At 45.4% G+C, this 14,434-nt stretch overlaps 1 protein-coding gene across 2 annotated transcripts in view; it reads right to left on the reverse strand.

Annotated features, from left to right (window-relative positions):
• Positions 1-14,434, reverse strand: part of ADGRB1 (adhesion G protein-coupled receptor B1) — a 286,315-nt gene that overhangs the window by 128,163 nt on the left and 143,718 nt on the right. For both annotated transcript variants that reach the window (XM_062626900.1, XM_062626901.1), the window contains exons 8-14: positions 13,332-13,496; positions 9,137-9,238; positions 7,559-7,665; positions 6,563-6,757; positions 5,511-5,579; positions 1,627-1,735; positions 608-751 (exon numbers count right to left, since the gene is read on the reverse strand). In XM_062626900.1, coding sequence (XP_062482884.1) covers positions 608-751; positions 1,627-1,735; positions 5,511-5,579; positions 6,563-6,757; positions 7,559-7,665; positions 9,137-9,238; positions 13,332-13,496 — 891 coding nt within the window. The remainder of the gene's footprint in view (positions 1-607; positions 752-1,626; positions 1,736-5,510; positions 5,580-6,562; positions 6,758-7,558; positions 7,666-9,136; positions 9,239-13,331; positions 13,497-14,434) is intronic.

Here is a 14,434-nt window from a genome sequence, read left to right on the forward strand (position 1 = left end):
TCCATCTACAGCATTGTTTGCCTACATGGCCGTGCTGATAGGTGGCAGAACCCTGGCCCTATAGCACCTTCCTTTCTTGCACTGGTTTATCATTCTTATAGGGTACCCACTGAGGCAGCCACTGTTCACTACCACTAATTGTAACCCAGCATATTCAGGGAGGTGTGAGAGACTCCATTCAGCACCCAACATAGCCCACAGAGGATTACAGACTCAGCTCAGCACCCACATGCATCAGTGACAGAGTGACCCAGCAACCCAGGGATGTTTCCATTTCTTCCCATGTTCAGAAGCCTTGGAAAAAGCAGTCCTCAATGCAGCATTGACCTGACTTTTTGTATCAGCTCCTGCTCTTTCCTAAATATGTTGCTTATTTAGAAGATACACATCCACATCCAGGTCCTAAACCTGCTCCTGAACTTTTGCAAGGAGTTTAGGTTTGATTCTTGGTCAGGTCATATCTAAAAGTCTTATTTGCATTCAGCAATGCTTTTGGTGATCAAGCTTTTGTTGGCAAATCCAGCCCACAGAAAGGGACTATTTGAAGACAACCAAATGGAAGTTAAAAAGACATTTTCTTTCGGAGTGCCCTGGCTGTGCTGCCTACCTGTCAGCCCTGAAGACAGGATGCTCTTGGAGACAGTGACCTTGTCCTCCGAGTTCTTGGCCCAGTCCACCATGCCCCTCCAGCCTTTCATGGGGAAGGTGATGTCAGTTGCTGCATTAGCAGGCATTTTGTGAATGCCGAGGACTAGAGGGAAGCGAGGAACAAAAGCAGTAAGCATAACCAGCCTCAACACATTCCCATGTGCTGAAAAACCCATGGGAAGCAATAGTGGGAAATCAGAGAGCAGAACAAGTGAGGTTTGATCTTGATAGCTATAGCAGTGATGTTATTTCAGGTAATGTCTATACATGAAAGAAGATGACACAGGCTATTAGGGCTCATGCCTCTGTTCATTGAAAAGGACCTGCCTGCATTAAACCTGGTCAGTCTACTCCAGCTCTTGTCTCCAGCAGTGGCCAGTAGCTGCTGTCAAGAAGGTGTGAGGAAGAACAGAGCAAGGCAACTCTCGGTTTGTCCTCCCAGCTTCCAATAATCAGCAGGACTTCCTCAGCTAGTGGCTGTATCCAAATCATCAACTTTAACAGCCACCAATGGACCTCTCCTTTGTGCATTTTCCTAAGCCCATCATGAACCCATCTGTACTTCTTGGCTTCTTCAACATCCTCTGGCAACAAGTCCCATGCTGTGATTGTGCACAGAGCATAAATCAAATACTGCCTGCTGTTTGCTTGCTGCCTGATCAGCTCATTGGCTGCTCTGCGGTTCTGTTAAAGAAATAAGAGGAAGCCACTAGTTCTGCTCAGTTAATCATCTGTTCTCCATTCATGCTTCTATAGATATCTCTCAGATCTATCTGGGGACATCTTGCTGAAGTCCTAACTTACTTGGAGAAAAGCCACCCCATCTTTATGAATAGCCATGCATTTCCCAGACTTTTAAATGTTCCACTGCCTTCTGCTTTCCCTCCTTCCCTCCCCACAGCCCAGGTTATACATACTGCACTGTAAGTACAGCTTCCTGGGGTCTCTGCCCAGCATGGGGAGTGCAAATCCACTCACCGAGGTTGTCCGTCACTTGGTAGGAATCCCGGAAATCCTTCATGCGAAAACCAATGACATCAATGAAATCCTCCATGAGCCTGAACAGCTCCTTGGCATTTGGTCCTATCTGCAGAGAGACAGAGAATACTTAGTAGCATAGATACTAATGAGCACAGCAGGAGTTTCTCTGAGGGCAGTGGTTTCTGTCCTCACATGTGTACTGGAAGCATATTCTGGTTATAATGGAGTATCATGGTGCTGTGAAGAATGAGGATTGAGAAATCCTAAACGGAAGCCTAGAAAAAATACAAAGAACAGGGCAAGAAATGGTAATACGACTTTCAGATTGATAAAACTTAGGGTGGAGGGCAATATCTCAAAGCAAAGGGAAATATTTGAGACTTTCTGGAGCAGAAGATAACCTACCCATCTCTTTTCTTTCCTTAGGATTACCTCTACTAGCAGAAAACCCATCCAGAGCAAATAAGATACTGTTCATCTTAAGATACATGTTCATTATGGTCCTGTTCCTGTTCAAGAAGAGAAACATGCTAGGACAGATTCTTAGCAGCCATGCTTTAATGCATGCTCCACTTGCTTTCCAAGTCCATTGACTGGAGTATTTGGCCCAACCTAGTTGTCAGCAAGGCAGAGGCATTTGCAATTGCACATCCAGACACATCATGCCAGAGAGTGAAGATTTCTCCACGTTGCTATATTGAAGGTTTGCCCTTTGACAAAAGCTTTTCCCAAGCCTTAGACTTCCCTGAAACATAGGTGTTGTGATACTTGGTTTGGGAAACATATTTGGGCTACTTCTGATAGTTGGGTAGGATGTTACCTACTGAGAGGGAGCCCAAAAAACATTACCTTCCACCAAGATAGTTCAAAAACAAGCACACCAAAGGACCTCCATGGTCTAATGTTGACTCCTAAGCACCAGATCACATAATCCTATCCACAGAAAAACATCTGGTTTTGAGCTTTCCTGTTTTGCTGTCAGGATCTCACTCTCCAAATAACCAAGTTGCTTCATCTTGGGCCCAGGCTGTCTTGGAGCTTCTCTGTCTCTTTTGTCTTTCCTTGTGTTTCCCCAGTGATGACGATATTGGCAACATCTCTTCTTTGCCTGCATTTTGCCAGACTAACACAAAGCTGTTAAACAGTAACTAGTCTTGCAGTGGCACGTTTAATAAATGATAATCCACTTGAAATGAGCTGTGCTGACTGCTTATCAAATCACATTTGCCTCCAGGGGCTTAGCAAATACCACGGGAGGCTGAAGAAAAGCAGTTCAGCTCCATATATCTCTTCTTTTCCACCACTTTCACAGTGTTTTCAGTTCCTCACCATAATCCAGACCTTCTGAGGTGTCAGAGCAGAGCCAAAGGGACAGTTGGGGACAAGCAGGACAGCAGGATGGGATGGAAGCAGAAGGAAGGCTGAGCCATTGACTGGATAGGCAAGGAGCACAGGGGTAGCCATGCATGTCTCTCTCTCTGTCTGTCTAAAGAAAGCTAGGTAGGGCTACAACTGTATGAGGATCAGATCAGAAAGCCCTGCCAGTACCGCAGGTGTACACAGAAGGAGAAGTGACTGAGGAAGCTATTTTTAACATTAGACTTTCATATTCTATTATAGTTTGAAATCACAAGGTCAAACCAACTCCACGCTACAGTGACCATTGTCCTTGACGATTTTATCATATAATGACCAACCAAACCTCCTCAAAACCCATGTTAGCCCTTCACTGAATGCTTTTTTTCTAGGTTCTTTGGGGTTTATTTTCCCTGAACCACATCTCTGTCCAGGGGGACACAGGGTTTTGGGATGCAACTCTTCAATGGAGCTGGGTTTACCTTTAATGAGCAAATTGTGAGGCAAAGACCTTGTTTTAAAAGAACTGGTTAATCTTACGAAACATGGAGTGTTAGTTTGGTCCCACAGCTTTTAGGAAGGACAGAGACTGCCAAAACCTCTGTTGCCATCCAGTTCATGAAGATTTCTGTGTCTTAAAGTCATGGTGTTGGGCTTTCATGTTGGTTCCCACTGAAATACATGCCAGGCAAACATTGTCCCCATGATGGTTCCACTCCTTGTGCAGGTGATGCTGGCAGCAGGCTGGGCTGTATCTGTCTATAGGTGTAAAGAGGAGGTTATACAGGGAAAGCCGGTGGGAATGAATTATAACTGAGAGTAAGCAGCAGTTGTTTTTAAGGGGATCAACAGGGTTTCCCTGTTGTCATGACAACTTGACAGTCTCTTCTGCACTGTGCTGAAATATGTACACCCACCTTTAGGCTTGAAACTGAGGATTTGGTAGCAGACTCGTGGGGTAACAGGCTGATTCATTTTGGTCATCTGGTCCAACCTGCCTGCTCAAGCAGGACCACCTACAGCCACTTGACCAGGACCATGTCCATGTGGTCCTCTGTCCCAACTGGAGACAGGCCATGTCATCCTCTTCCAAATGTAATGGGAAAACAACAGATCTCAAGGAGAAAAGAGGAGGACACTTTCAAAAGGCTCAGCTCCTGGTTGAGTTTGTGTTGCATGAAGGAAATGTATTCAAGTCTTTGTCTCATGTTCTGGACTGCCAATGATTGTGCCAAAACCTGCTGTTTGGAGTTTTTCCCAGAGGCTTTCCTGGCTGGCGTAGATAGAACTGGATTCTGGGGTTTGCTTTTTGTGCTGGGTGCTTTTTTCTTCATTGTTTGGTACTTCCAGACCTCTCTGAAGGATTCTGAGGCAACAACAAGTGGTTAAAAAGGAGCTTTCCGTGTTCTGACCCGTACCTCTATGTACCTTCCACAGTACTGTGATCTCTCACAAAGGCTGAATTATATTCCTTGTCCAGGTTATTTTGTACTTTGAGCTGGTGTTTGTGTCCCAGGTGCAATACTGAGGAATGGACGTGAAAGGAATGAGCTTAATCATGTGCCCATTCACCTGACCTGAGGGTCTAAGTCAGAACTATTTCACTCTGATGCAATGCCCAAAAGCTATAGTGAGATGACAAAATCGAGTAGCACAAAGGGTCACCAAGGGAATGGGAAAGGGATAAGGAAAGGTCTGTCACAAGCCCAAGCAGAGAGTTCAACTGTGGTTGAAGAGATAAGGGCCAAATACAACACAGAAAATCAAAGAATACCTCCCCCAATACATGAGAGTTTAGCTACAGAATTATTCAACAGGATCCCCAACATAGAGAAAATCATAGAATCATAGAATAGTTAGAGTTGGAAAGGACCTTAAGATCATCTAGTTCCAAACTAAAATATAATACAACTCTTGCTCAACTCATGCTGAGCAGAACCAAAATCTCAGCTGAGTGAAGCCCAGTTCCGAACTATGAAAATCCTTCCTATCCTGCATCATTTTAGCCAGGAACTCAAACCCACGTAAACCCACATCTTCATCTTGGCAAGAGGAAAGAGTGGAATTGCAGCGAGCCAGCAGAGTTATCAATCAGATCAAGCCTGACCTCTGTGAGCTACCCAGAATTTGGTATTTACCACCGCTTTTACACTGTTCTTCATGCAGAAGCTCTGGCTTAGTTCTGAGATCCTGTTGATCACTTAATAACTCCGTAAGTATGACTCAGCCTAGCACTAAGCTCACCCACATGATCAGCTGCATGAATCAGCTGATTGGCAGTCAACTCTGAAGCTGGCTACAGCTGACTGCCTGAGTTGTCCCTTTCATCACAAAGATTTATCCAAGAACATCCATTAGTGCATGGAGAAGGTATTCTGTGGTTGAAACAGATGTACGTTGCACACAACACACTGTGGGCAAGAAGAGCTAGAAGGTCATGTAGACCCTTGGAAGCTCCCCTTGTCATGGCTTAAGCCTATGCTGAAAGCTTGTTTTGTTACAGGGAAAGCACTGAAAATCCATACCAGCTGAGCTTCCTCCCATTTTTCCCGGTTTTCCTCCATTAAAAGATTGCTGATGATCTGGACAAAGTTCTGGAGAAACGAGATAAAAGAGGTAAAAAAGGTGGTTAGGCAAATGGAGCCCAGACTGGGAAGGACACAGTGGTTCATGAGGAACATATGAGAATCATCTGTTGCCATGTTCCCATTCCCAAAGGGTCCCACAACGTTTCACAGGCCTCTGACCTTGAGGATGTTAATGGCATAACAGGTTGTAACAAGGCCTTTTTCACTATGACTGCTATATCTGCTAAGGCATCGGACGGGGAATATGTCTTGTATCCACATTACTGATGGTTTTTAAGAACAGATTAGGGAGATGTGTGACAGAACTTATTAAAAACAGATTATCTTGCCCTGTATAAATCCCTTCCTATATTATTTTTTATTATTTCTGTTATTTCCAGCATAAGGAAACTTTATGATGTTCTTTAGTCTGTGACCAGGCAAGAGAAGCAGTGATTGATCAAGAGGGTAGTATCTTTACAGCACACTATGAGAAGCAAAGAGATAAGATATTTCAAGATCATTGATTTTCTTCTTCTGTTTTTACCACCCTTTGCAGATCCTGGAAGATCAGTTTAATGTTTCAAGCCATTGGGTGATAACCTGTCCCAAGAGTATATCTTGTAGTCACTCTGCATGGAACTGCTGAAAGTAAAAACCTGGGATGAGAAACCATCAAGGCATTCTCCTATATCAGCATCCAGGCACCAAATACTATAGGATCATCTTACCTCTAGTCATTAGACTGAAATCCCTTCCAAATAATGTTCTCATCTCAATTAGACCCTACATTAAAGGGCTGTCAGGTTACAACAGTTCAGAGTGACTTTGGTTTTCAAGTTCTTAACTTATAAGCAAGGGGGAGCCACCTCAAAAGGAGAGTTTGTTAATGCACAAGGACACTTGGGCAGCAAACACTCTGGCTTTTCATCAGCACTGTAATCAGACTCTGAGCACTCACTCACATCCGCAGTCTGGCCTTGGTCTCCAGCATATGCACCTCAGCTCACCTGCACATCCCCAGAAGTTGGGCTATAATAAGCCCTGCGGAAGATCTCTGTCACATTCCTGAGTACGTCAATGGTGGACAATAGGTCCCCGCTGTAGCTGGTCCCATCCTGGGAGATTTCCACAAGGTTTTGGAGCACGTCTGACAGCCCATCTCCCATAAAGCCACGCTGAGCTTTGGAAAGATGCTCCCTGGTCTGAGAAAGAGAATGAAAGATGACAAACTTGAAGGACCAAGCCAAGTTAATGAGCTCAGTGAAGGAATTGCTGGGGGAAGGTTCTTGACCTTCCCTGTAACTCAATGTGCAGATTAGATGAATCTGACAATCTTGGCTGGCCTGAAAGTCTGTGGTATTTTCAAACGTAAGAAAGCAGAAGTGAAATTTGCTGCATGCCCGTGAAGGAAAGGTTGTGCATAGGACCAGAAGAGATTATTCTACTACACAGACGCTATTCTGTTCATATCCTAAAGCCAGCTAGGAGAATCTTGTTTTCTTATAACCAATTTGGTACTATTTGTAGCTTGTCCTGAATAGGAGAGAGTGGTTCTCATAAAGGCAGTGCTGTTTAAAGGCAAGCCACAAGAGACCAGCAGGAATTCATCACAAAACTGAATTTAAGACTAACAAAAAATAAGTGGCTCATTCAAAGGTGATACAGTTACAGCGATTCGTACTGATAATGTGATATAAAAGGCCTGGTAGAACTTGTATTCTGCTAAGCTAGATAATCAAGTACACAGTGAGGAACCATTCTTTGTCCATACAGAGCCCAAGTTTCATAAGTTAAGCAGACAAAAACAGTAAGAGAAAAGAGATGAGATCTCCCTTTCACATGGAAATCAATCATAGAATCATGGAATACCGGGTTGGAAAGGACCTCAAGGATCATCTGGTCCAACCTTATGCTGCTTTCCTTCCTTTTTGTAAGTGTAGTAGAGTAACAAGCATTTGGGGGGGATCCCAAACCTGCTGAGCTGAGAAGCTGGTCTGCCTTACCATCATCTGTATGTTCCTGTAATCAATAGAAACACACTTGATGTATGTTGGAGGGTCCCAATAAGCTATCCCTTCTTCATCTAAAATGCATCTTCGAAGGATCAGTCCTGGAAGTGGAAAGAAACAGGGTGAGAAGCAGGATGAGAAGACAAGCACCTTCATGGAGAATGTGACCAGAATTGGTCAGTGCATCCATGTAGGGGTACCTATAAGCATTAAGGGCATCTGAAGATGCCTGAACAACACGTGCAAGCACATAGGGGAGTATTTTTATTTCCTTCTGCATTTTCTTATTGAGGGGCAGGAGAGCAAAAGGAGAAGGGAACAAACCCCAAACCTAACAAACTGGACATTGGCTAGTGAAGGTGAAAGGTTTCTTTTGCCCTAGAGGGCAGCTTTGGTCCTGGTTAAGGAAGTCCCACGAGCCTCCCCAGGTGGCATGCTCTGGTACTTGCAACTAAACCAGCCAAAGTGGCTTGTGCTGCCTACACAGTCTTGAGGAAAACAAACACCCAACAGCAGCATCTTGCATCAGCTGAAGAGCTCTACAAGCTGCTAGCAGTCCTCCCCCAGGTCTTTCCATAGCTTCAGACTACAGTGGGTTTTGCAGTGTTAATCACATGCCTTTGCGATGCAGAGGAACAGACTTAGCAGCAAAGAGGAAGGGAAGAGTGATCACCTTTCCCAAACTGCCATTCAGAGTGTCTCCGAGGAGCAACTTTACTGGGTCCACAATCCCATGACTACCACTAAACGATTCAGTGACCTTTCCATGGCTGCAGCCCTTCTTCTAGGATAGCATTTGGGATGACACTGACTGTCCCAAGCTATGTGATTTAGACCTGCAGGGTTTTTGTCTCTATTTGACAACCTCACTCAAACAAAGCAAAACCTTTACACTCATTATTGACCCTGCTGCCCCGTTTCTGTTCCTTCATGGAAGTCAGAAACATCCAACTGAGGACAAGCTCCATCAGCATGTCTCCTGGAGCTTTCTTTGCACTGTTCTTCACTGCTTATGGGAACACATGGCTATAGCCACAACAGATGACAGATAAAGTCATAATGTATCAGGATGCCCAGTTCCTGCCGCTTCACACCACCATGATCAGACTGTCAACTTGAGCACCTGAAGAAGTGTTTAGGGAGTTGCTATGGTTCCTAAGGAGAGGGAAAACACCTAAGTGTGAATAAATAGTGCAATTCAGATTTCCTACTTTCAGATATTAACTTCTTTTAAGGGCAGTGGAGAGAAATATAACACCCAATTCTAGGGGACTTTAATAAAGCTCTACCTGCTTTTGCAGAGTTACTTGTAGATAATGGGGAGAATATACTGCAGTAACCCTTAATTGCAAAGCTGCCCCAGGGTTAAGCAGTAGGTTTATGGGACACCGCATCACGTTCTCTAGTATGAACCAAGAAGGACCACAGAAACCCAGCTCTGTGTGAAGGGAGGGAAGTCCGTTTGCTTGTCCTGCCCTCCCACAGCCAGGCTCTCCTCATCCAGGAGGCAAAGGATAAAAGATACCCCAGGAGTGGTCCAGCCCCACAGCCAAGGCATTCAGTCATCCTTACCGGTGGCATTGCGAGGACACCGGACAGCAGCAGCATCCCCAGCGGGCGTCTCTTTCCAAACCACAGGGCCAAGGCTTTCCTCATCACAGATTTCATGGGGCTCTGCAAGGAAGGAAAAACTCAATTGATAAAGCCTCCTCATAAGGGATGCAGAGAAGGGAATGGGAAGAAGAAACAAAGGAATGTAGTCTGGAAGGAACGGCACTGAGGAGGTGAACTCCCAGCTCGAAGCTGCTTTGTGCATGGCCCCTGACAAAGCCGTCTGATCTCACTGAATTTGCGCTGCCTGTCTGTAAACTGGGAATCCATCCATCCTGAAGGTAATAACTTGAGAAAGTCCACTAGCACGCTTGTGGCAGCTCTTTGCAAGAAAGCTGTTGCTACAGCCCACTAAAGAGCTGGGTGTTTCTTTTCATGAGCACCCTTTCTGCGTGAACTCCATGGGTCCAGACTCCCTCCATCCTTCATGATCACCACCTTCAGGGCTGGATGTGTCTAAAATGAGGCTTGGCATAGATATATTGGAGTAATAATGAAGGAAAGAGACAACAAGTAGATGAAAAGACATCACAGAGTCATAGAATCATAGAATAGTTAGGGTTGGAAAGGAATTTAAGATCATCCAGTTCCACCCCCCTCCACCATGGGCAGGGGCACCTCACACTAAAACATGTCACCCCACTAACACATATCTCCTGGGTGGACTTCATTCAGGTCTCTGGCTTATGCAAGGACACAGGGAGAAGGTCTGAGCACCATCAGGCTGGACTTGTATCAGCAGCACATTTCCAATCACTGCTGCAGAGTCCAGGAGGCTGCAGAAATGTGTTTTGAGACATCACATTAAAAACTCTTTGGAAGGAGGTTTTTGGATGTTTCCATCTGTAGGAGGAGCTGAGTTGTCCCCAGAGTTGGTGGGACCTGGGAAAAGAACATTCGCCACAAGAGAGCTTTGTGCTGAGAAACTCAGCACTTAACAGCACGTAAAACAGAGGGAGCCATGAGGATGATGTTAAAGCTTTTTATCACTCCTGAAGGTGAGGTTCAGGAGGAGAAACACCTTCATTTAATGGTTTTTGATGCAGATTTTATTTGCTGTGCAGGTGAAACTACCAATGACAAGGAAGCTGAGTGTGTGCCTGCAACTGGTCAGCAAAGGCAGCCACAAAGCCAAACCTGTTGAGCTTCCTTCCCATACAATCAAGTGCTGCCCATACCAGGGTCCGATGGTTCCAGTAGACATGTCAAGATTGTAGAGAAAATGTTCATAGAATCATAGAATGGTTAGGGTTGGAAAGGACCTTAAGATCATCCAGTTCCAGCCTCCTGCCATGGCCAGGAGCACCTCACACTAAATCATGTCACCCAGGGCTCTATCCAACCCAGCCTTGAGCACTGCCAGGGATGGAGCATTCACGACTTCCCACGACACCCATTCCAGTGCCTCACCACCCTTACAGTAAAGAACTTCTTCCTTATATCCAATCTAAGCTTCCCCTGTTTCAGTTTGAACCCATCACCCCTATCACTACAGTCCCTAATGAAGAGTCCCTCCCCAGCACCCTTATAGGCCCCCTTCATCTGTCATAAAGAAGAGGGAGCCCTTGAGTTTTCAAGTTGCTCCCAAGAGAGCTGCTGGGCAGCAATGACCTGAAGGCTTCCTTCTAAAAGGGACTGTGCAATGGATGTGCTTACATAGGTCATCTCAGGACCTTCATGGGTATAAATGCCTTGGATGGAGCATGCACTACTTTGGGCAACCTGTGTCAGTGCCTCACCACCCTCACAGTAAAGAACTTGTTATATCCAGCCTGAACTTCCCCTGTTTCAGTTTGAACCCATCACCCCTTCTCCTATCACTGCAATCCCTGATGAAGAGTCCTTCTTCTTTGAAGGATTCATTCAAGACCCAAAAGCTGCCTAAACATCACTGCTCCTGAAGTCAAGCTCCAAAGCTATCTGGCTCCAGCCCCAGCTGCAGATTCCTCCGCAGTAGAAACTGTAATGAACAAGTTACCATCTCTGCTTGGAGACAGATGCTCCTTCCCCTGTTTTTAAATTCCCTTTTGGGTGATCACTATTGTAATGAAATCCTGAAGGAGAAGCACAGCCCCTGCTGCTCTCTGCACATTTTCAGAACTATTTCCTATGCCAGCAGCTTCAGTGGATAAGGCAGAACATGAGTGAAAAAGAAGCAGCTTCATTTCCAACCTGTTGACATGAAGCTGTAGGACAGATACATTAAGTCATTCAATTGTGACTGGCACATGGTCACCCAGAGAGCCTGTGGCAGAGGGGGAGATCAATGCAAAACTGCCTCCTGGACCAGTGCTCACAGATTCTCCATATCAAACTGTGGTCCAAATGAGGGTTTAGGGCATGGGAAGCTTCTACCATCCTCAGCAACAAGACAAAAAACACATCAAAAAACAGAGAGGGGCTGTGTTCACATCCGACCTCCCCTTTCTCCTCCTCTGACCTGTCAAACCTTCCTTGTCTCCTCACCACTGAAGTCTCCCTGGGGACTGCTGAGGGATGCTGTGGATCAGAGATACTCTTTAGAGATACACTGATTGGCGTTGTCTTGCCAGCAAGCACAGAAGCAATTCCCAGGCCAGGGAATTATCCTCTTTCTCTTATTTCGGCTTTTTCTTTTGATGTTGCTTCATAAGAAACCCCTTTTTACCAGAGTAACGGGGAGATGTTAATAACTAACCCAATTAAGCTCAATTCTTCTGTTCAAATCAAATCATGTTGGCATTTGATACTTTCTCGAGAACTAATTGAGTGGGAATCTGATGATTCCCCACACTTCCCTTTCGTTGCAAGCTAATGACTGCAGTGAGACCCTTCTGGTGTTGAACCCTAGCAGGGCTCAGTCCCTGAGACATGCCTTTTCCTTTTGAGCACTGTGTAGGCACCAGCCCCTGCAGAAAAAGAAGAAAAGATTGGACTTGTTCTGCCAGGGCCCCAGCTGGCACACACTGAAGCTGAACTAAATCTGCATCACTCCATAGACACCACGAGACAACCCCGTGCTAAGCTTTTCTATTGCGAGGAAGAGCTTTGTGGCTGAGTTAGAAGAGATTCTCACACGCCACTGCTAATTGAAAGGCACAGCTTGTAAGGAGAGGTGATGCCTTTTATTGGAGTTTGGCTGGGAAGAGTGAATATGCTGTCACACAGGCTCTTTTCCTGTTATCTTCGAGCTAAACGTGCTGCAACTTCCACGCTGAAGTGCTTTGGCTTTCATCTCTGGCTTCAGCAGTTTGCAAAGGAGTCGGGGGGTCAGCTGCCTTCAACATCCAGATCCACCCTCAGCACCAAACTGCTCGCTCTGTGCCGAGATCCAGCCTGTCTTTTAGGGGGATGCTCCTTCTCACCAGGATACCGCTGTGAGAATCCTTCCTGTCTCTCACTGAGCTGCTCTGACAATTAGTTACCTTTTTGGTCAAACATCAGGGCCTGTTATGATCAATGCAATCTGACTGCCAGCATCACACAGGCCATTGATTCCCCACCAACAATTCCAACTCGGACTGAGAAAGAAAACAGAAATGGTGCACAGACCTTTTTCCTGGCCTCTGAATACTGTGTGAGAGGCAGACAGAAGCATTCCCATTTCCAAGTATTTGTTCCTGCTTATTTTTCACATTAAATCCCATATTTTCTCTTGTTCTACAGCTCACTTGCCCTCTGTTAAGGCTTTTTTACCCTTTTTCTCAAATGGATGCTACAGCTGGAGGAGGGTAAGGTTGGGTAAGGCTCTGACAGATGTGGACACATCTGTCTGTTCTTTAAATTGCCATTGGTGTATAGGTCTTCCAGAGGCTAAGGAAAGGGTGAGAAACCACTGCAGCATCCTCAGTACTTAACTGCTTCATGGGCTTCAGACTCTGATACCAGTTTTTGATATCAAACAGTGTCTTTCTTTTCTCTTATGACTCTGCAGGAATGTAAAGAATTAAAATATCAATGCTAGACTGGTGGGACTTACCAAACATTCACTGAAATCAGCATGGTCACACCAGCTTCTGCAATGATTAAATGAAGCCCTTGGCATGTGGCTGGGTTTTGGGCAGAGCCTGACTTGATCACAACTTGTTGCATTCAGCTCTCTTGACACAGGACATGGAATCCCTTTCCAAAGTCCCCCTCATGCAAAGGAAAGAATGAGAGGTCTGAGGTTACATACCAGGACACCTTCTGTCATTGCACTGCTTATACTCCTCCTTGGGGCCCTGGCAAGTCTGTCCACCGAAGAAAGGTCCATAGCACACACGGTCACGTCTCTGAGTCCCACCTCCACACGTTGCAGTGCAGCTGCCCCACACTCCCCAAGCCTGCCACTTCCCGTCCACTGGAGACAAAAGAGAGGAGAGAAACAGCCTGTCATGTCCCAAACACAATGCGCAACAGAAGGAGGCAAGGTCTCAAGGTGAGCAGTGGAACATAGGGTGAGTAGAGCAACACTTGGTGTGAAGGGAGGTTTCCTGCTTGGATCCTCAACAGGTACGAAATCAGTGTGTGTTCTTTCCCACTGCAGCAGCCCTCTAATAGTTGTGGGTGTTCTTGTGTTTCCTCTCAGTATCCTCACTCCCTGCAAAACCAACCCTATCTCTTTCCTTGGGCTCAGATTTGGGGCTATGCTCATGAACACTCTACAGGCAGGCAGGGATTCAACCAGTCTGGCAGTCAAAGTCCATACCTTGAGATGTGTTGGGATGTACAATGTATGGGTGAATACACACCTTCCCAGAGAAGGTCTGGCTTTGAGATTTAGACCAGCAGAGCCCTTGGGTGAGAAAACCATGAAAACATCAAATAAATCTCCCTCCATCTGTTTCCATTTCACTGTTGTTTCATGTGCTTTGGAAAGAGGCTTGGGATGTTGCCTCATTCCACTGTATCTTCTCCCAACATCTTTACACGTTCAATGGAAATGCTACCTCTTTTGCATTCACAATGGCATTTATCAAAATGCTGCTCCTTTTACATTAACAATGGCATTTATCAAAGCACTATAAAATGTTAATTAGCCTTCATAATAAGCCTGCAATGTAGGGAAACAACAACTCAGTGACAGAAATAGAGCAAGGACCTAAGTTTGCTGATTAATCTTTGGGTTTTAATTAGGAGTTAACGCATTATTATGGGTCAAATAAATCCTTCTGGGAGGGTGGGAGATCCCTCTTTTCTCCAGAAAGAGGGACAGCTCCAACCTCTGGTGTTTTCTTTAGTGACACCGTATGCGGTTCAATACGTGACCAACATTGCTTTGATAGATAACTCAGAAAT

The sequence above is a fragment of the Pezoporus occidentalis genome, unplaced genomic scaffold, assembly GCF_034315485.1.
Source record: "Pezoporus occidentalis ecotype Australia unplaced genomic scaffold, CSIRO_AGI_Poc_V1 ctg3, whole genome shotgun sequence".
NCBI lineage: Eukaryota > Metazoa > Chordata > Aves > Psittaciformes > Psittacidae > Pezoporus > Pezoporus occidentalis.